This window comes from Coenobita brevimanus, chromosome 106, assembly GCF_032717465.1.
Source record: "Coenobita brevimanus isolate Jiangsu-jjx chromosome 106, ASM3271746v2, whole genome shotgun sequence".
NCBI lineage: Eukaryota > Metazoa > Arthropoda > Malacostraca > Decapoda > Coenobitidae > Coenobita > Coenobita brevimanus.
The window spans coordinates 5,323,466-5,347,489 of NC_137059.1; the positions used below are offsets into that span (position 1 = coordinate 5,323,466).

The window sequence follows — 24,024 nt, forward strand, 5'->3', positions numbered from 1 at the left end:
ACCACACATACCACACCACAGTCACACCCACCACATCCCAGTCACACCACACCACCACCACACACCTACCACACCACACCCTCACACACACCACACCCCTACCACACCACACCCTCACACACACCACACCCCTACCACACCACACCCTCACACACACCACACCCCTACCACACCACACCCTCACACCAACCACACCCTTACCTCATTACACCCTCACACCCACCACACCACCACCACACACCTACCACAGCACACCCTCACACCCACCACACCCCTACCACAGCACACCCTCACACCCACCACACCCCTACCACATCACACCCTCACACCAACTACACCCCTACCACATCCCACCCTCACACCAACCACACCACCACCACACCCCTACCACACCACACCCGTCACGTCACCACCACAGCCGCATACCACACCCACACACTCACTGCACCACCACCACACTCCAGCCAACCACACCTACACACTCACTGCACCACCACCACATTCCTACCACACCACCACCAAACTCCAGCCACACCATCACCACCATACCCGACCCTCACACCCTTGTCACACCCATATCCTTGCTTTTCTGCTCACCACATCCCTGACTCACCGCCCACCATCCGCGTCACACTCCTTCCTCAGTACTCATCACAGCCCCACCACACCACCACCACCACCCTCCTGCCTCACCCTCACTCCACTACCACACCCTTACTCTTGGTATATTGGTATTGGGGTCATTCGGGTGTGTTTTTGGTGTGTTGAGGCTAGTTATGATGAGCTTGGTGGTGTGATGAAACGTGGTGATGCGCCGTGTTGTGTGATGAACTGTGGTGGTGGTGTTGCAGTGGTGTAATGAACTGCGTTGGTGTGGTGGTAACTTACTGGTGTTATTAACTGTGGTGGTGTGGTTGTAGTAGTGAGACGAATTGTGGTGATGTGGCTGTGTGGTGTGATGAACTGTGGTGGTGTGGTTGTTGTGTGGTGTGATGAGCTGTGGTGATGTATCAGTGTGATAAACCGTGGTGGTGTAGTGATTGTCGTGGTGTGATGAACTGTGGTGATGCGGCTGTGTGGTGTGATGAAGTGTGATGGTGTGGTTGGGATGTGCGTTGAGGCTGTGGTGGCGAGGGTGGGTGTGGTGGTTGCGTCACGTGTTTGACCTTGGAGCCTCTTTGTGTGGAGTGGGTCAAGTGATGAACTAGGTCAGCACAGCGGCCAGGTTTTGTTTTACAGCGTATCTTTCCATGCCTTAGTCCTGTTAGGCGTCATCAGCAACGAATTAAAGTCTTTTTTTTAGTGGTTTTTGTAAGTGAGAAAGATGTTGAAGTGTACAGTATGCAGGCACTGTAAATTAATGTGTACAATAGTAGGCATAACATTATTGGTGAGCATCATTACCGCTTCACACCTTCGACTTGAGCAAAGACCAGTGTACCTGTCGCAGCATAATAAAGTAACAGTAAAGCCATGTTGCTATCGTCTGTGTAGGAAATAAAATATGACAATAAAACAACAGTTGGCACATTTAGACCCTGGGAGAGCCGAGCCTCCAAATCTAGCCAATGAGAAGTCTGGTGACAAAACTCGGGAGGTGCGCATGTGCACGGGAATAACACTGGCAGATAAGGGGGACCAGACTCCCGAGACTGACAGTATACACTCTGCCCCCGTGGTGGGAGGTTTGGCGGGAAGGAGTGAGGGGACGTACCAATCGAGATGGCTGATACACAGAAACTTCGTAAGCAGGAAACGCTGGCACTGAGGAAGAAGCATATCGGGTAAGTTATTGATCCGACGCCTGGTACTTCAGCTGACTGCGACCTTCATCCGACATTAGATATACTTGCGTCTAAAGACAGCCAGCTCACGCCTTCCCGCAGTTCATGCTGAATTATGTGGAAGTTCTTTGTTGAAAATGCTGAAGTTAACATGCCTTTGTGTTATATATCAGTAATGTAACTCAGCCTTTATTTTAATACTGTCGTTTAAGAGCACTAATATTATCTTTGCGACTAATTTACACATTCGATGCGGATGAAGCAATGAGTTTACCTAGATAGTGACCTATCAATACCTTGCTTTTCCATGACCTTTTGGATGCGGCAGCCTGTCTTGATCACAGATTTGGTGCGTTATCACATACAGAATACATTAACAACTAGTAATTTGTATCAGGTTAAGCAAATATTGAGAGGCTAAGTGAAGTTGCTATTTTTATGAACATAATAATAGTAATTTCACAGTCCTGCCATTATCCTGGCACATGATTTCGGTAGGAATGGTCCATTTACGTTTAGTCTCATCCAGTCACCATTCTTATTAATTATAAACAAGTTCAGCTTCACCACGTAAGCAAAACACTTGCGACAGTATAGTATATACTGCGTTTCATGTAAAGGAACACACACACACACACACACACACACACACACACACACACACACACACACACACACACATTATCGATGTCCGACTGATTTCTTTCTTTCAGTATTGACCGAGTCAAGTAACTAGGAGTACGCACCTTCACAACTAGATTTTTATGCTAACGAATACTCAAGTCCTTGATAAACGCAGAACCCTAAGGACCTTGATATGGGGTGTCGCTGAAGTCGAAGGGAGAGCATATTGCTTACGAAAATCCTTATAGGAGTACCTGACTGCCCGGTCCGATTAGAGATGCTCCTCAGCAAAAACCATGTGTGTCGAGTTAGTGTTTCAACGATGGATTTTTTTTTTTTTTTTTTTTTTTTTTTTTTTTTTTTTTTGTCAGGTCCAGTCTCAAAGCACACGGTTATGAAATGTACTGTGGCGTAGTGTCTCTCGCACATTATTTACCTGAAGTAAACTGAGGGAAGTCTTGTTGAACTTGACAAAGAGTGAAAAATTAGTCAGAAAATTGTGATAGGTCATTGACTGTACCCTGTTACAGGATTGAGTGTGCTTACCCGTCTGAAGACGTGGTGGCGGAGAACAATGCTTCCAGGTATTATTTGAGCCCATAATCGATCCGGGTACCCCGGGGGCGTTTTATAGGTAGCCCATGCCTGTACAGAATCTGTTCTGGGCTGAAGCTGGAATGTTATCAAGAGGGTAGCCAATCAGTGAAACATGCCGTACTTAAAGAACGTCTATCTATCTATCTATCTATAGCCCGACGCCCTAATCCCGCAAAGGGTGGCCGCAGACAAAACGCCTCCAAGTCACTCTGTCACCCACCATTTGACTCCCTCCCCCAACTCACCCCCTCCCTCATATACCTCTCAACTCCATCCCTCCACCTCATCCTCGGTCTACCCCTCCCTCTCCCTCCCTCCACCTCACCTACATACACCCTCTTAGTCAGTCTTTCATTCTCCATTCTCTCCACATGTCCAAACCACCTCAGTGTATTTCTCCTAATCTTTTCAACCACATCCACATCTACCCCACAACGTTCCTTCACTTCTTCATTCGTCAACCTGTCCCTCCATGTCACTCCACATGCTCCTCTCAAGTAACTCATTTCCACTGCTCTCACTCTTGACTTGTTCCCCTCTTGCAAGGTCCACGCCTCGCTTCCATACGTCAGGGTAGGGATCACAATACCATCATGCAGTGACTTCTTAACTTCCATACTCACCTCCCTATTTCTCATCACTGCTTTCAGTGTGCCAACAACCTTCCTTCCCTGCTGTACCCTTTCACGTACTTCATCCCCCAAAGTTCCATCCTTACTCATCACACTACCCAAGTACTTGAATGCACTCACATTCTCCATATCCTCACCATCCAACCTCACTTCACACTCTGTGACTTCATTCCTCTCAAACACCATAACTTTACTTTTGTTTACATTAACTTTCAGCTTCCTCCTCCTACACACTGTCCCAAATTCATTCACCAAACCTTGCAACTCCCATTCATCTTCACTCAACAATACTGTATCATCAGCAAACAGCAACACCGGAAGCTTCCAAATCTCACCCTCATTCATTAGGGCCACCCCCACATCCACTGCCCTACCTTGTACCTCCTTTACGACCCCATCCATATATATATTAAACAGCCATGGAGACATTACACACCCCTGTTTCAGTCCCACATTGAGATCAAAGAACTCACTCAGCTCACCATCCACTCGCACCGTAGCCCTAGCTCCCTCGTACATACTCTTCACAGCACTCAACAATTTCCCCTCCACTCCATATATTCTTAATACCTTCCACATACCTTTCCTATCTATTCTGTCATAAGCTTTCTCCAAGTCCATGAAGGCAGCGTACACTTTCCTTCCCTTCTCTAGATACTTCTCCACTAAACATCTTAGAACAAATATCTGATCTACACACCCTTTTCCCTTCCTAAATCCCCCTTGTTCTTCTCCAACTAGCTCCTCTGTCATATGCCTAACCCTATCAATGAGTATTCTACCATATATTTTACCAGTCACACTAAGAAGGCAAATACCCCTATGGTTACCACATACTTCTCTCTCCCCTTTTCCTTTGTACAGAGGAACAATTATACCTGATTTCCAGTCCTCTGGAACCCTTCCCTCTTCCCAAGCCAATCTACACAACTTCCATATCCACTCCACAATAATCTCACCCCCATACCTAAGCATTTCACCACACACTCCATCAATTCCTGGGGCCTTTCCCAGCTTAATCTTCTTCATCGCTTCCACTACTTCCGACCTACTGATCTCTTCCTCCCTCCTCTCATCTCTTCTTCTCCCAGCCATTCCCCAACCACTTATACTCACACTGCTCAATGATCGTGCACTTGCGTCGCGAGGGCATAGCTGTCAGAACAACAGTGTGATTCATTATTATCACTTGTGACTTAGATGGACTGGCAACAGATTAGGTCAGTGGTCAGTTCACTTGCTAGTATGAGTGCTTGAAGGTATCTGTCCCCTACCGGTCAAACCGGTCGGGAACTATAGGTTTGCGTGGTTCCGTCAGTACGTCCGCCAGTCCGTCCGCAATTTCGTGTCCGCTCTGTAACTTGCACGTGCATGGACAGAGTTTGAGATAACCTCACACAGTTGTTCCCCATACCATGACCGTGTGTCGCGCGAACAACCGTCTACTCAAGCAAGGTCGGATGCTGTCATACTTAACAGTCATACCTGCATTCGTCTTCGCTCTGTAACTTCCACATGCATGGACAGATATTGATATAACTTCACGTAGTTGTTCCCCACACCGTACGGGTGTCGCGCGGAACAACCAGCCATCTACTCCCAAGGTCAATTACATATGTATGGTTATCATCCGGTAGGGGACCTTGTATTGCACTGCAGTACTTCATTAACATTATTTTTATTATTATTATTATTATTATTATTATTATGATACTTTTTGGGTGGATGGGATGGGGAAAAAAAAGGAGTAGTGGGAGTACTGGTTGGGATGTTGGTACAAGACAAGCCACTAGACAGGGTAAAAATATATGTCTTTTGAAGATGAACGTCATAGGTTGGCCGGTATGGGCGAGGTGGAAGTTTGAATCAGAGCATCTCCGAAGAACAACGACGGTGAGAGAAGAAAGAATTTATCACTGCGTCTTGATGAGAAAAAGGCAGAGTATAAGAGAGAAGTGGAGGAACGATTGGGCAAATATGAATTGGAGCAGATGGGGGACGTGGAAGGTGTGTGCAGGATATTTGCAGAAGAAATATGTGCAGCTTGTGATGTGGTGTGTGGGAGGAAGAGAACACGGAGGGGGGTGCAAGGAACAGCGTGGTGGACTGAAGAGGTGAGACAGGCTGTGGCACAAAAGAAGAAAGCATACAATGAATGGATGAAAAATAGGGGCGTGGAAGAAGTTGAGAGGTGGAAGAGAGAGTTATATGTAGAAAGAAAGAGAGAGGTGAAAAGATTAATAAGAGAGAGTAAGAAGAGAGTGGATGAGGAATTTGGAAGGAATTTGAGTGTAAAGTGGAGGGACTGTAAGAAGATGTTCTGGAAAGAGGTGAAGAGAGCAAGACAGGGTGGAAATGAGGTTAGCAGGGGAGTGAAAGATAAAAGTGGTAGATTACTAGTGGAGAAGGGAGAAAAAGTGAGCAGATGGAGAGAACACTTTAAGGAATTGTTGAACATACAGGATGGAAGTAATGCGAGTATAAGTGGCTGCGGAATGGATGGGAGAAGGAGGGAGGTGAGAAGACAGGAAGAAATCAGTAGGATAGAAGTTGTGGAAGCAATGAAGAAAGTCAAAATGGGGAAAGCCCCAGGAATTGATGGAGTGTGTGGTGAAATGATGCTGAAGCATGGGGGAGAGATAGTAGTAGAAAGGATGTGGAAGATGTGCGGATTGGCCTGGGAGGAAGGTAGAGTCCCGGAGGATTGGAAGTCAGGTATAATTATTCCCTTGTACAAAGGAAAAGGGGAAAAAGAAGTGTGTGGTAATCATAGGGGCATTTGTCTTCTTAGTATAATAGGAAAAGTGTATGGTAGGATACTAATTGACAGAGTTAGAGAAAGAACAGAGGAATTAGTTGGAGAAGAACAGGGAGGCTTTAGGAAGGGAAGAGGTTGTGTAGATCAGATATTCATTCTTAGATCTTTAGTGGAAAAGTTTCTAGAGAAGGGAAAGAAGTTGTATGCGGCTTTCATGGATTTGGAGAAAGCATGTGACAGGGTGGATAGACAAGGATTGTGGAAAGTATTAAGAATATATGGAGTAGATGGAAAGTTGTTGAATGCTGTGAAGAGTATGTATGATGGCGCTAAGGCTGCAGTGCGTGTGGATGGTGAACTAAGTGAATTTTTCTCTTTGAAAGTTGGGTTGAAACAGGGATGTGTCATGTCTCCATGGTTGTTCAATCTGTTCATGGATGGGGTAATAAAAGAGGTACAAGGTATGGTAGCGGATGTTGGAGTGGCCCTGGTGAGAGAGGATAGTGTTTGGAAACACCCTGTACTGTTGTTTGCAGATGAAACTGTGTTGTTGAGTGAAGACGAAGGGGAGCTGCAAGGCTTGGTGGATGAGTTTGAGAGAGTGTGCAAGAAACGGAATCTAAAGGTGAATGTAGGGAAGAGTAAAGTGATGGTCTTTGAGAGAGGTGAAGTCAGTGAATGTACAGCGAGGTTGGGTGGTGAGGAATTGGAAAATGTGAGTACGTTTAAGTACTTGGGTAGTGTGATGAGTAAGGATGGAGGTTTGGAGGGTGAAGTGCTTGAAAGGGTACAGCAGGGAAGAAAGGTTGCTGGTTCCTTGAAAGCAGTGATAAGAAACAGGGATGTGAGCATGGAAGTGAAAAAGTTACTACATGACAGTATTGTGATACCAACTCTAACGTATGGAAGTGAAGCTTGGACATTGTTGGAAGAACTCAAGTCAAGAGTGAGAGCCGTGGAAATGAGTTATTTAAGAGGAGCCTGTGGAGTCACATGGAGAGACAGACTGACGAATGAGGATATAAAGGAGCGTTGTGGTGTGGATGTTGATGTGATAGGAAGTGTTAGGAGGAACACACTGAGGTGGTTTGGCCATGTGGAGAGGATGGAGGGTGAAAGACTGACGAAGAGAGTGTATGTGAGTGAGGTGGAGGGGGGAAGAGGGGGGGGGAGGCCGAGGATGAGATGGAGGGATGGGGTGGAGAGGTATATGAGAGAGGGGGGTGTGAGTTGGGAGCAGGGCAGTGAAATGGCGGGGGACAGGGCGACGTGGAGGCGATTTGTTTGTGGCCACCCCAAACGGGATTGAGGCGTCTGGCAATAGATATAGATAGATAGTCTTGATATAGGCCCCATGAGCCTACCACGCCTCCTCTCACGTGCAAACTCACTCACATAGACCTTTTTAACCATCCTGTTTATAAGTCCGTTTTCTCCGTGTGCCCATACCATCTAAGCACTGTCTTAACTCTGTTGTCCACAAACTTCCTTACACCACATCTTCACGAATGACAATGTTTTTCACCCTATCTATTGTGTGCCTCCCACGCGCATGCATCAATAACCCCATCTTCATTGCTTTTACTCATAACTTTTCTCACTCGCTTCGCACCAAAATCTTACACCCATAGCCAACGTTAGCATGGACACATATACAGCTTCATGCGATCCCCGCGCAGCCTTCTTACCCAAACCTGTGTAGTACATTCATAACATCGTCAGTGGCGCAGGCTGGCTATTCGAGCATTAGATTAGCGCCCGGTGGGTAGTGCTTTATTTATTTATTTATTTGTTTCTCACACCGAGTAATGGAATAATTTGTTTATTTTCAAATTTAGAACTCATCGTTAGGAGATTTATAAAAACGCTTAATCCTTTATATGAGTTGGGAAATATTTATTACTGTAGCTTTTGGAGTGTTGACAAGCGTTTCATCCTTCGCAAACTATGTAAAGGGAAGCGAAACTTGTGAAAAGCATTATGTATAGCAGATGAAAAAGGGGAGAGGACCGTATTCCATCTGAGCCTGAGGCAGGGGTTGCCCACGCTTTTCTACTCATATTGTCTCATTTTCCACATTCTCGTCGACCCACTACCCCAAATATTCAGTATTTCCACAATTGACGGCCTGAAAGTTAGTGTAACAGGAGCTTAACCCAAGGATTCCATAAAAGGGACGACATTGTAGGCTTGTAAACTGGTAGGGATTATACAGTCTACTATTTTAGTGAAAATGACAGTGTGTCTGGGATGAGAAAGAAGAAATTTGCCTACGTAATACCTGCATTAAAAAAAAAAAAAAACGATTAAAAGGAACTTAAGTTAGGAGCTGAACACCTTCCCCATCTTCATGTAATGGCATAAGGATGTTGCAACCCCACCGCCCAGCACTTGTGTCGCAGACGAAGCTCTCGTATTCCCTGCGAAGTAATAAGGGGGAGACATTATTTGGAGTTCCTTTAATATTCTGATGCCTGCCCTCTGGGAAATGAAAGTTCCTTGATCTAGATTTCCTTCTCTTGTGTGAACATGGAAGAGCAGGCTTGACTACAGTGTTCACCTGACCAGTAACCCATAGCAAACAGAAGAAAATCGCCCTATTTGGGGTAATATACCCCGTACAGTACCTTGGCGCCGGTCTTTGAACATCACGAGGCTTTTTGTGTTTGAAACAAAGCATGGGCATTTTTTTTTTTTTTTTTTTTTTTTTTTTTACCGCAGTCGAAATGCAAACTTTAACCCTTGACTGCGACTGAAGGCCACTCCGGTAGAAGGAGTAAATGATTGGGGACAGGATTAGTGGATGACAGAGTGAGTGCTGGTGTATCGTCGTGATGATACGCAACAGGATGAAAGAGGCAGATAACTGTTAATTGGCCACTAATAATGGAGTGTCGAAAGGAACCAAATTAACTTCGGGATGGAGAAATCAGTCAAGATTAGCAACTTGATAAAACAACAAACACTGGGTGAGCTATGTCGAGATGCCAGACTGAGCGATAACAAATCCTAATGAACGAATCAGATCGAGTCCAAAGGCAGGGTAGAGTAAGATAGTTTGGGTATTCCTCTTGGTACTATATCTCTCCCCCTCTAAATTCTTCCCTCTTGCCCTCTCTCCCATCTCCCCTCCCTCTTTTCTCCCTCCACTCTCCCCACCTAATCTTCTATATTATTTCACATCTCTCCTCATCCTTCCTCTTGCCTCTCTCTGCTTCTCCTTCTCTCACCTCACTACCCATCTTCCACTCCCTTTCCCCCCACCTTGTTTTCCCCCTCCGTTCCTATCATTACCTGCACTTTCCCCCCCATCTCATCTCCTTACTCAAATCGTACACCTGTCTCCCATTCGTCAATTTTTCATCTCTTTCATTTCGTCCATCATTCTCTCATTTTCTCCCTTCACCTTCTCCCTCTTCTTACCCCCTCACCCCTTTCCCCCTCCTCTCACCCCTCTCCTCATCTGAACCCCTCACCCTCTCTCCTCAACCCCCTCCTCTCCTCTTTCCTCCCCGTATCCTCGCACCGCACTCTTTTACTCTTTTCACCTCTTCTTTTTCCTCATCTTCCTTCCCCCTTTCCTCCTCTCTTCCCTTCCCGGTTTTCTACCCTCATCCTCTCCCTTCTCTCCAGTCCTCACTTCCTTCTTCCCCCACCAGTCTTCGCACTTCCTCATCCCCTCCCCCCTCCCCGCTTCTCTCCACTTCTTATTAGTTCACATCTCCTATGCTACGACCTTAAAGCCTTCCGCAAAAACTAAGCTCCACTTCACCTCGCACTCCTTCCCTTTTAATTCACTTTTTCTCCGTCTCATTCACACTTACTTCCCCACTTCTTCCCCTTGCTTAACCTCTTCACCTCCCCTCCTCTCCCCTCTCACTTCCCTCATTTCCTCCCCCCTCACTTACCCACGCGCTACCAACCACTCCTTACCCACTGCCTGTCCTCTTCCCCCACCCCATGTACTGTCTCCGCTCATTCTACCCCCACTCTCTTGTCAGTCTCCTCCATTTCCTCTTACTTCACTCACTCACTCCCCTCCTCCCCCACACACAACCAGTGAATTATTCTCCCACATAGGCCTATACTCTCAGAAGTCCAGTCAAATACAGTCCTCATTCTCTCATTCCTTCACTCACTCATCACAGGCTCACTCTCACTCACACTCTCACCCACTTCCCGCTACCTTCACCCACCCACTCAGTCACCCACTTCGACTCAGTCACTCATTTTCCACTCAGTTCTCTCACACTCAAATGCACTCACTCACTCATTTTCCACTCATCCACTCACTTCTCTCACACTGTATATGCACTCACCCACTCTCTCTGGTCACTCACTCACTCTCTCACATTCACTTACTCATCCACTCACTCCCCATTCACTGACTCATCACTCGGTCTTGCACGGCTTAAAAACAGGGACTGAGCTGATGGAAAAATAGCTGGTTTTGCATAATGATCAAGTCTGCTACAGTACACCGTCTATCTTCCTTCCTTGTCCCACTCTGCCCTTCACTCCCTTTGCACTTATTATTATTATTATTATTATTATTATTATTATTATTATTATTATTGCACCTAAGTAAACTCTCACACTTACTCTTTAACTAATCCCCAACACATCACACTGAGTTACCTCTGTCTCTGTCCGTCTGTCTGTCTGTCTGTCTGTCTGTCTCTCTCTCTCTCTCTCTCTCTCTCTCTCTCTCTCTCTCTCTCTCACACACACACACACACACACACACACACACACACACACACACACACACACACACACACACACACCACACTCTCAGCATATCCGGTCCTTCCAACCCTGCCAGTCACAGAATTAAACCAATCCACAAATTTTGTTACCTGTTAGCAAGTCTCACAGTACATGTGCATAGCTACATCAGGACTGAGATATTTCACCTTTCACCTGTAATTATCACCCCCACCCCCCTCTCTCTCTCTCTCTCTCTCTCTCTCTCTCTCTCTCTCTCTCTCTCTTTCATATATATATATATATGGATGGATAGACAGGCTATACGCATACAGGTATGTATGCACACATACCGTACAGTGTGTGTGTGTGTGTGTGTGTGTGTTTGCGGTAGGGACAAGTAAAGATAGGCTAATCAAATTTAGATCCACAAGAAAATGCAGCACTGAGGTGAGAGCCTGAGACGAGAGGGAGATGGGGGAGGGGGGATGCTGGAGTGGGGGAGAGAGGGAAGGGGGAGGAGGGGATGCTGAAGTGGGAGAGAGAGGGAAGGGGGAGGGGGGATGCTGAAGTGGCGGAGGAAGGGGGAGGGAGAGGGGGAGTGTAGTCCGTCGGCATGTGTGTGTTTGTCTCACTCCTCACTACCTCAGTCCTCTCTTCTTACTGTCTCTTCGATCAATATTGACCCATATTTAGGCTTACTTGGCACAGTGCGAGGCAGGTGGGGTGGGGTGTAGGGGATGGGGAGGAGGTGGTGACAGGTGGCAGGTGGGGTGGGGCGTAGGGGATGGGGAGGGGGTGTTCTCAGGTGGCAGGTGGGGTGGGGTGTAGGGGATGGGGAGGGGGTGTTGTCAGGTGGCAGGTGGGGTGGGCCGTAGGGGATGGGGAGGGGGTGTTCTTAGGTGGCAGGTGGGGTGGGGCGTAGGGGATGGGTAGGGGGTGTCGTCAGGTGGCAGGTGGGGTGGGGTGTTGGGGATGGGGAGGGAGTGTCTTCAGTTGACAGGTGGAGTGGGGTGTAGGGGATGGGGAGGGGGGTGTTGTCAGGTGGCAGGTGGGGTGTAGGGGTGGGGAGGGGGTGTTTTCAGGTGACAGGTGTTTGCTGGCCTCTTTTTTCACCGCCTTTAGCCTCCCTTCTTGCTCTTCCTAATTGACATTCCCTCCTTTATTATGTTTTTTGGCCTTGTATTTATTCTCGATCAATATTTACGCTTATATAGGCCTGTCTGGTGCAATTCGAGGTCTTTTATTTTCACATAGATTTACGATCGATTTCCTGTCGAACTGTGATTTGATTATGAAGGAGCGGCGAGGTATGATGGGGCAGAATTTTCCAGTGTCTCATCTTGTGCTTGGAGAGAAAGGTATTAGCCATGAGACAATTGATCGGAAGCCTGCTTATGGATCCGGACGCAGGACAAAAGTTGGCTCACTATTCCACTGCGTTTAAAATATGACCTGATAGTCCAGTGCGTTTATAAGTTGGTCTGATTTTCCATTGCGTTTAATAGTTGGTCTGAGTTGTCACTGCGTTTAAAAGTTGGCCTGATTTTCCACAGTGTTTAAAAGTTGGTCACATTTTCCACTGCGTTTGAAAGTTGGGCTGATTTTCCACCGCGTTTAAAAGTTGGTCACATTTTCCACTGCGTTTAAAAGTTGGGCTGATTTTCCACCGCGTTTAAAAGTTGGGCTGATTTTCCACTACGTTTGAAAGTTGACCAGATTTTCCACTGCGTTTAAAAGTTGGTCTGATTTTCCATTGCATTTAAAAGTTGACCAGATTTTCCACTGCGTTTAAAAGTTGTCCTGCCATTCCACTGCGTCTAAAAGTTTACCTGCTTTTCCACTGCGTCTGCCTCACAGTTATGGCATGCCCGTCACTCTCCTCCCTGCCCCATCATATCAGAGAGAATCAGGTGTGGGCAGAGGAACAACCCAGGCTTCTCTCAGGATGTGCGTACGAACCAGCGGAGGAAAGTGAGCAGAGGTGAATTATCAGGCGAACTTTTGACGCCGACTGCACCGAAAAGGAACCCCAAATCTTTTTCTCCATCGGAATATTAATCAGCAGAGGCAAGTAACAAGCAGAAGAGGTGTAATAGATGAGTTTTTGATCCCCACTGGACTTCTCACTTTGAAATATGATTCTCCCCGTCACACACCCGTAAACCAAAGTTTCTGTCTTTCTGTCTATCTATGGCCAGACGCTTTAATCCCATAAGGGGTGGCCACAGACAATTCGCCTCCATGTCGCCCTGTTCCCTTCCTTTTCGCTGCCCTCCCCCCAAATTACACCCCACTGACCGAACTAAGGCACTCCCACACCTTAAATACAATGTCGTGGTTCCATGAAATCCGTTGAACTTTAGATATAATTTAGGAAAGAATCTCCTTGGTTGCTAGTTATAGTGACCCTCCAACCTTACTACACCTGGCCATCAATCGAACTGAAAGGGTTAGGGATTTGTCAGGTGAGAACGAGTTGATGTTTTTTTTATTTTATTATTATTATTTTTTTTTACAATAACTCGCCATGGCAACGCAAAAAAAAAAGCACACAAATCTAAATGTGAAGTTCAGATGCATGACAGTACAAGGAATGGAATAGGAATCCTCGTAACACCTCTTCCGTAGCGATTTATTTTGCACATTAAACCTTAACATTGATTTCTGTGTTATTTATGTCGTTTTAATATCCACGTAGTCTGCATCAGTTACATACAATTGGGTGTTACGGTGTTATGTGCAGAGTAATATATTAAAGCAGAGGAGCAAAATTTTTTCGAAAACATATTATCACTTAGCATTCTTTGTGTGTGTGTGTGTGTGTGTGTGTGTGTGTGTGTGTGTGTGTGTGTGTGTGTGTGTGTGTGTTTTGTTCTAATGACGTTATAGTTAGCATAGTTAACGTGCAAGATGTTAATGTGTAATTAGCAGAATTAATTGCTGAGGAAGACGTGTTAGGTAATGTATGGGAGCACTTAGAGTATAACACACACACACACACACACACACACACACACACACACACACACACACACACACACACACACACACACACAAACAAACAAACAGCCAATAAACCTACTTACCATAATAATAATAATGATAATAATAATAATAATAATAATAACAGTAATAATAATAATCTTCATGACGTTAATAACCCGTCTATAATTACATCTTCTCGTGCCTTTTTCCAATTAATGATTTTATTCAGCTGAAAGTAAGATAATATTTTTTAATTCAGAGACGAACGGACTCAGGACTTAGAGCCTGCAAAAGTCATTCATTTCTATATACCTAAATGAACTTCACTGACAGGAATGGAGATCACAGACACTGGGAAAGATAGACTGAGGATGACACTGTGAGAGTTGACCAGTTTGCGTACTTAAAGAACAGAATACTGGTTGGTTTGTGCATGAGAGCTGAGCAGAATATGGATGAGAGTGTGCACTAAGACGGGTGCTGCGTGCCAACCGAAATGGTGGAGGAATGGAAGCAGAGAGTTTAGCAGTTGCCAGTACTGTATTATAGCGATTAAAAGAGAGAGAGAGAGAGAGAGAGAGAGAGAGAGAGAGAGAGAGAGAGAGATGGAATATTGTAGCGAAGAGAGTCTGAAGGAAGTGAGAGGAGAGTTAATGAGACGAAAAGCCTTTGATTCCATCCTGTTTAGAAAGAACCTGGGTGTGTTAATACTTTACTCTTTTCACCTTAACCTGGCACAGAATTTCGACCTTTTGCAGCTTATTTCACGAAGGTCAGTGGACGAAAAAGACAATACTACGGCTCTACATCCTTTCCATGGCACTTATTCGTGACTAGTATCATATTTTAATGTTTTCCGAATTTACAACTTAGCATTCAACGTGGGGAGATGACAATTTTAGGCCAGGCTAGAGTTAAATATAGTACATTGACCCGTTCATGGTGGGGAGAAGTCTCTGTTCCAGCTAATGCCAGACGCTTTTATCATATGCTGCTGAGAGTGAACCCAAGGTATTTGAGAGTGCAAACACCTGGATTCAGTACGGCCACACCTGCGTATATTAGCGGTTGGGTTGGTACCGCTACGAGCTGACTTCGTAACACTCCCCAGACAACATTGCATTCGGCCTTGTATAGTTTTCATTCGTCACTGATCTTCAAAGAGCATTGTATCGCTCCTTCTCATACTGTTTCTTGTCTGCCTCATATTGCCATCACACACACACACACACACACACACACACACACACACACACACACACACACACACACACACACACACACACACACACACACACACACACACACACACACACACAAAACATATGAAACCTTCCCTCTCCACAGCCGGTCAGGATGTGTAGGCGAAATTTTACTCCTGTTTGCACCTTGTATATTACATTTACTGAGGGCTAAGAGAGATCCATAACCCCTTTGAGTTCAGTTGATGACTAAGCTTGATGACTAAGCGTACTGTTATTGAAAAGTCGATGGGAGACTCATTCCTACGCGTAATAACCAAAGTTCATCGATTTTCATCCAGCCACGACTTTATTTATTAACTTGTAGTAGTGACCCAGTTTCTTCATATGAAAACGTGATGTGGATGTGATAGGAAGCGTTAGGAGAAACACAGTGAGGTGGTTTGGCCATGTGGAGAGGATGGAGAGCGAGAGACTGACGAGGAGAGTTGATGTGAGTGAGGTGGAGGGGGAAAGAGGGAGGGGGAGACCAAGAATGAGATGGAGGGATGGAGTGGAGAGGTATATGAGAAAGTGGGTGTGAGCTGGGAACAGGGCAGTGAAATAGCGGGGGACAGGGCGACATGGAGGCGATTTCTTTGTGGTCACCCCTTACGGGATTAAGGCGTCTGGCAATAGATAGATATATAGATAGAAAACAGACTGACTATTACCAGACGATTTTCTACAGCTCAAGGGAGAGTCTTGTAATGAAGGGGTTGTGGGGGCCATACCTAACCCCTCCAGTTCTAGTATTCTCCCCAAAGCTGCATGAATCGTGTGGGACGGCAAGAATAACACTGTAGAGGTTTTGTCATGGAGAAGGGGTTGAGAGAATGTATCTGTAAAACTCCCTCTCTCTCTCTCTCTCTCTCTCTCTCTCTCTCTCTCTCTCTCTCCAGAAACCACAAGATCTTTTTTGTCGCTCAATGCTATACGATGTTCAATTTAAGCAGACGTAATATTATCATCACTCTTTCTTCGGTGCTCAGCTAGAACAGAATATACTACTAATTACAAAGAAGAGGTATGGAAAATAGAACTGTAGTATTGTCTCATTCAGCCAGCGCGATACATGAAATAGGCAGCAGAAGGACGAAACTCTCTGCCAAATTAAAGTGAATGATCTACAGCTATTAAAGGAGTTATTGTGTGAGCCGCCTTACGTACCTCCTGTATTATTTACCATGTCTGTATCCGTAATGCTTGTAGGCGATTTTACTTAGCTTAAATGAACCGTTTGGTAGTGAAGGAATTAATTAAACTAACCCATCTAACTTGAGAAATGTATCCAAAGGTGAATATGATCCTTTGAAGATAGTAAGAGTAGCCTAAACAGAGGTGTCATCTGGCTGAAGAGGTTAAGTACAGGGTGATTCATATTAACACTACTCTTCCACATTGCCGGTGATTTCCTCTGTGTTGCAGGGACGGTACCGTCAGCGTTATCAGTGTCTGCCTTGCATCATTTGTTCATATCTTACTCTCACTGACACACCCACGCCCATACCAGCAGACTGATCTCTCCCCACAATACACAAGATATATTTTGTACAACGGGGGGGGGGGGGAACTAAATGAAGAGGACCACCAAGCTTTCGTCTGTATTTCAAAACATGTGCAGGGTGAACAGGTGAACAGGGGCAAGTACTGTGGGCAATAAATATACACTGCCACAAGTGTTGCCAAACAGTTAATCCGTGGGTAGGGTACCAGACTTGACCTCATGGGTCAGAGTAACCCTCGTATGGGTAGGGCTTCTCACCTGACCTGGTGTTTCCGATTAACCACAGATTATTTTGGTCACGAACTCACCTGTTAATACACATGTATAAATTAATGAAATATAAGAAATGAACACAAGTTAATAAAACCCATGCTATGTATACTCCACCATCTGCAACTTACATACATGCCTGCATACACAAACATGAAAAAAAAAAATGCACTTGCCCGGACAGCTATGCCAGACTACTAAAGTGCATTATTGTATACGTTTGTATATATACTCGTTTGTATGTTTTTACCCCTACGAGGTGCCAAGCCACCTACTTCACTGGCCTAGGCCAGTGGGATTGCAGGAGTAGTCGCCTATGGTTTGACTATGAGACAGGTAGCATTGGATTACACGTTACCAGTAGTAGAATAATGTGTGGCCTGACATATTAGTACAGTAATTATTATTTAAGGAAAAAGTAAATAATCGTAAAATTATATTAATTATAATAATATATGGTTATTACTATATATATATATATATATATATATATATATATATATATATATATATATATATATATATGTGTGTGTGTGTGTGTGTGTGTGTGTGTGTGTGTGTGTGTGTGTATGTATGGGTTTACGTAATTTTTAGTTGTAAAGTAATAATATATCCATGATGTTAGAGATAAGATCAGCCTTTATTTAAGATTATTTGAACTTAAGTAAGTATACTTAAGCGCTGATTACCCCATAATTTATAAGAGTACCGTATGTTTATTTCGCGGTGCTGAGTACTTTATATCTGTCTAGCTATTTATCTATCGATAGATAGATAGATAGATAGATATAGGTATATGGATATAGATAGATGGGTAGATAGATAGATTGATAGATAGATAAATAAATATCGATAGATAGACAGATAATGTGTGTGTGTGTGTGTGTGTGTGTGTGTGTGTGTGTGTGTGTGTGATGACAAACATCCTACACGTAAAGCAACCTTACAGTGATATTCTGCCCTTGTCTTATTCCAGTAGTTTAGTCACTTCTAAGAGCTGCCTACCATGGGCCATCTGGCTACTGCAGTTATCCTCTCATCTCATGTTCTTAATATACATGGCTACCGTACGTGCATAGTTCTACACGCAGATCCGTAAGCTATACACACACATATACACCTAATAATGACATCTTCCTAAACTTCTGTGGATACTCAAGCATTTTATCATCCACGACACCTCAAATAAGCTACCGTGGCTAACAAAACCCAAGGGCCTCATTTCAGACATCTTCAGTCCTCCCCTATCCATATAACACCCATCGGCAAACGTCGCAGTAGCCTAAATAACCTTTCCTCAGCGCCTACAACCTGCACTTTCGTAATATTAACTACTAATTAAAAATGTACCAAACTGTGTCCTTCCCAAAGATGAATACCGGTACTGTACAATCGCAGACGAATATGTGCTGTTGCCTTTCATATTGCACTTTTTTGCTACACGATTTGACACTTATACCAAAGGACTTGCCTGTAGGCCTGGAACTCATCTCTAGAATCCTTGACCATATTATTCTTAAGGACTTGCTCCGGAAAACCAGTGTGATACTCCACTGTAGACGTATCACAAGATTCCTCTGGAAGGGCATCAACTCTGTCGTGTGCCTTGATGCCAGTACGAAACTTTATATTGAGTGACAAGCCAACGGTTTCCTATAACCCAGGAAGCCATTTATTGTATTTGTTGGTAACCATGTAAGCCAACCAAAGGACGCCTTACGGTCTAATGGGTTAAGGCGCCCCAGCCGGAAGGCGCACGTAAGGGTTTACATCCAAGTGTGGGCGGGGTTTATTGCTGACATAATGCCACTCAGAGAAGAACGAAGTTAGCAATCCTTCCTTTAAATGTCGGGACTAAGTAGCGTAGACCCGAACCTCAGCTATCATGATGAGGTGAAAAATTACTGAATGATGGATGAATAATCATGAACAAAAAATCTGTATATATATATATATGCAGTTTAGTTTATGGCAATAGCTTACCCCCGCTTTCCAACCATGTAAAAAGGTTTATTTAAAATGTTGGAAGTTTTAGTGTACATCAGCTTCACCAGGTGTTCCACTGTGTTTTATGTCAACATATATCGCAGTGTGGTCAGTAATTTGGATTGCAACAGCGTTACACACACACACACACACACACACACACACACACACACACACACACACACACACACACACACGTGTAGCGAAAAGTTACAAGAAGGGGGATATGGCGTAGCTGAAGGTGAAGGTGGAGTAGGGACAGTATTAACGGCAAAAGTCGGTAGAGATGGAAGTAGGGGATGGGGGAGGAAAGGGTGGAATTTAGCAACACTGCCTCGCCTACCTAAATGCAATATGAGAGAAGGGAGGAAATGGTCTAATGCTGGTCTCATCTCCTGTAATAAACCAAACTGAAAATGTGTCAATCCATACAGGAGCCTGTTAATCACCGAGTATGTTTTAGTATAATGCGGCCGTGTATTAAAGGAGTGCATAATTTCCATGTTACATAAAATACTTGTTATTAGTAGCAGTCATGTGTGCAAAAACAACGGTGAGGTAAAATACTTGTTATTAATAGCAGTCATGTGTGCAAAAACATCGGTGAGGTTGTCCAGAAACACCTGAATGAACAAACAAAACACACACACACACACACACACACACACACACACACACACACACACACACACACACACACACACACACACCGCTCGCTGGCGCAGTGGTAGCGTTCTCGCTTGCCATCTGGTAGACGGGAGTTCGCGCCTCGCTCAGGTTGCGAAAAGTTTCACTGACGAAGTGGGTGGTTACTGTCCCCCTTGAGCAAGGGGACGGGTGTATGCGTGTGTGAATGTCACAGCCTTGCCCTTAGATCGGACTATATGAGCTCTCAGCTCCCTTCCGGGAGGGTAAAAGCTGACGATCACAACCATCCAGTGATCCTGACCGACCCGGTGAATTACACACACACACACACACACACACACACACAGGGCTGATTTTGCCACATTTCTTAATTGACACGACATTAATTTGTCTGTACTGACCTTAGTCGACTTGTTCAACTGTCATATCCAAGCCAAACCCCCCGTCCACATGTTTCTGCCGTGTATGTTGATTTATGAGCATTTTCGTGACACAGCTTTGGTTTTAACTCCTTCACTACAGAGACATGTGTTTGGTTTATTTTTTGCAACCTCCCGAGATTCGACTCTACAAAGAATAACCCCTTGGCACTGAAGGGGTTAAATGAAGGCCGTCCGTAGCCCCTCCAGTTCGAGAGAAATGGTTTTGTAGTTGGACAAAATCGTCTCTAGGGAGCAAGAAAGAAAATGCTGTCCCTAGGCAGTGTAGCGTTAATGAAAACTATCGATGTTGAATTATACAGAAGAATACTAGGATGTAAAATGCAAAAATAAATAATACACAGGAAAGGAAGCGGGTCTGTAAAGTCTCCCGTGCCACCTAAAATACGGCCGTGTGAACTGAGTGGTTGTTACGCTCCATTTTATTTATTTCTCGCGTCGCAACCCCCGTCACAACCACTAGGGGGAAGATTGGTTGGATGAATATGAAAGAGCACGTACCAAGGATTTGCCAAACATTTTTTTTTTCTGACTCCAGTCGACGGATTAAATAAGTCTGATAGGCACAGAGAAGCTCATCTACAAGAGATATAGGTACCAAAAGAGAGAAACATGTACAGGTGTGAGATGGAGCAGGATTCAGGGGACTTGATTGGTCAGTGAATGAGAATCTGGCCCTTTTCCGTGAACATGTTTTTAATAGTTCTTCCTCTATCAAGCTTTCTCTTTTATTGCAGCGTAGACCCTACCTCACCGTGTCCTTAGATGGGAAGAAAAGGTCAGGATGATGATGATGATGTTGGCTGATGATTGATTGTGATGATGGTGATGATTGATTGATAGTGATGGTAGTGGATGGATGGATGGGTGGATGGATGGATGACGACGATGATGATATGTATAACTCTTGCAGGCCATCATGCAAGTTATTCTTCAAGGGAGATCCCCTGAAAATAGTTCGGGCGTCCGGCTGCTACATGTATGATGAAGAAGGAAGAAGATACCTGGACTGCATCAACAACGTATGCCACGGTAAGCCTTACTTCATGCACAGGGTCGTCCACATATAGCGCTTCTCTTCCACTCCGCTGGGCGATTTCTTGCGTTGCGGGGGCGGCCCAGTCAGTGTTGTCAGTCTGTCGTGGAACATCATTTCATTTCCTACAGTCATTGCCACACTGACTTCCACTTCCTGCAGCCACTGTCACACACACACACACTCTTTCTACTGCCACTGCCACATCCACTTCCTACTGCCACTACCACACCCACACTCACATCCTGGCGCCATTGCCACACCCACACCCACTTCCTACTGCCACTGCTGCACCCACACTCACTTCCTACAGCCACTGCAACACCCACACCCACTTCTTACCACCACTGCCACACCCACACTCCTTACTGCCACTGCTACACCCACACTTACTTCTTACTGGCACTGCCACATCCATACCCACTTCCTGCTGCCACTGCAACACCCACACCTACCTCCTACGCCACTGCAACACCCACACTCACTTCCTGTTGCCACTGCAACACCCACACCCACTTCCTACCGCCACTGCAACACCCACGCCCACACCAGCGCACTGAGCCGTCCTTGCAAAACATAAGATACTGCCAGGTGAGTTTCTAGTGGAGAGCTATTTACTTACCACCCTGTATTTTCCTCTCTGAATCCGAGGACTTATTTTATAGTTTATTCTTGCTACTTACAGACGATTTCATTCAGTTTAGGAACGGCCTCTCGTACTGAGTAGGTCAATGAAGGCCATCCAAACCCCTTCAGTTTGGGAAAAAAGAAAAAGAGAGTCTCTCCTGACGTCCAATATCAGAGTTCCTAATCAGTCTTTATGATAAACAAGAGTCCATAGCAGTTAACTATATAGATTATTTTGTTTTATCCCTGTACTATTCAGTTTAGTTTATTTTTTTAGTTATTTGGTAGCAGTAATGGAGAGGACAGATAGTATATATGTTAAGCTTAGGAGACGTTTATAAATGCGTCCCCTGAGCTGAGTGAACTCGGTGAGAGAAAACTATCCCCCTTTTACCTTAACTTGGCCCAGATTTTCGTAATTTTTCAACTTATTTGTATGTAGTTCAGTGGCAGAAAAGGACGGTGCTGTGGCCTAACATCTTTTCCACAGCACCTTTTCGTGACTAGCATCATATTCTGGCGTTCATCTGTTGCAACAACTCAAATTCAAGATGGAGAGATGGCAATTTCAGGCCAAGTTAGAGTAAAACGAGTGTAGAATAAAACTGAAATTTTGTAGCCTACTTGTAGTGATGGAATTAATACATGTTTTAGCTATGTTTATATGAAGTACTGGACATTGTATTTTCCCATACTGAAAAACCATCTCATATGCATTAATTTTATGAATGTATAATTGATATGTAAATATTTCACTGTTGATGTACTTTCTGTAATACAAAAATAGTGTTGTTAAAAAGATTCAGTAGAATTTTGTAACAGTTTCAGTTTACCAGCTTAGATTTCATGAATTATTGAAATATATATGCCAGCCTTTTGTTGTGTAATTTAATATTTATCGTGTGTGTGTGTGTGTGTGTGTGTGTGTGTGTACAGTTGGGCACTGCCACCCCCACGTGGTATCAGCCGCTATGCAACAGATGGCCGTCCTCAACACCAACTGCAGGTTCCTTCACGACAACCTCGTCCTCTACGCTGAAAGGTATAGTTACGAGTATTACCATTGGCTTTAGCTGATGGCCCCTCCACACGATCATTGGGCGCCTGTGCAGTGTCCGAGCAACCTACTCAGCAGTTTCGAAGCATGGTGACGTAACACATCAATTCATCACATCTGCACCATCCTTTCTCACTCGTTTTCCATTACCATACTCCAATAGCACAGGTGTACATTGATCGTGGGGAAAGATATTAACGTTACACACACACACACACACACACACACACACACACACACACACACACACACACACACACACACACACACACACACGATTAACCATTTTCTCTAAGTTTATGGTACTGGTTGTGTGAAAAAAAAGGGGAGGGGGAAGGGAAGAGGTCATATTTGGACATAGGCCCTCCTGAGTGTGTAGAATAGCACCGTTATTACCAAAATTGTGTTCTTTCAGTGCTATCATTTGTGACCATTTATTTCCCGTCCCAGTTCAGCACAGTGGATTTCTTTTTCTTTTTTTACCAGTGTTTTTGACAGAAAAATACAGTAAACAGGCGAGGGAACACATGGCTTAACCACACCCCACTACCTGCGTAACAAGTTTGCATCACCCACACTGGCAACAAGGTATAGCCGTATTCTAAGAGGCATAGGAACATTCATAATACCATTACCTGGGCTGCTTACTTTGCATAGTACACCTAAGTATTCTTGCATATGATATTCAGCTTACATTAATATCTATATACTGTAGTTTGCATCAGTAACATTAGGCGATACCGAGGTTTGCAGAATTAATAGGTAAGGAAGTGATGTTACGAAAGCTCCAAAGCCACTGAGAATATAAACTCAGGCGTTGCGTGTAGTGAGAATCAGTCATCATGAACCACATCATCCACAGATATTCAAACATTTACCCGTAATTTAGGTAACATTAGGGACAAATGTTTCTTCACTATTTATTATGCATAGTACGCGCGCAAGTAGTATGCAAAATAATTCGTTGGGGAAGAGTTGTTACGATTTTTTTTTTTCACTACCCAAAATACTACCAATAGGACTACTTTTATTGCGTAGTATTGTATTGAACTGTAGAGTTATGTGAGAATTGCTACTATGTTTGCAATATTTTATCTAGCATTTTTAGCAACACAGAGTACT

General features: G+C 44.5%; 1 protein-coding gene across 1 annotated transcript in view; it reads left to right on the forward strand.

Annotated features, from left to right (window-relative positions):
- Positions 1-1,676: 1,676 nt before the first annotated feature.
- Positions 1,677-24,024, forward strand: part of LOC145416517 (ethanolamine-phosphate phospho-lyase-like) — a 37,184-nt gene continuing 14,836 nt past the window's right edge. Inside the window, exons 1-3 of the mRNA XM_080285475.1 lie at positions 1,677-1,784; positions 21,096-21,214; positions 22,782-22,887. Coding sequence (XP_080141601.1) covers positions 1,723-1,784; positions 21,096-21,214; positions 22,782-22,887 — 287 coding nt within the window. The 5' untranslated portion in view covers positions 1,677-1,722. The remainder of the gene's footprint in view (positions 1,785-21,095; positions 21,215-22,781; positions 22,888-24,024) is intronic.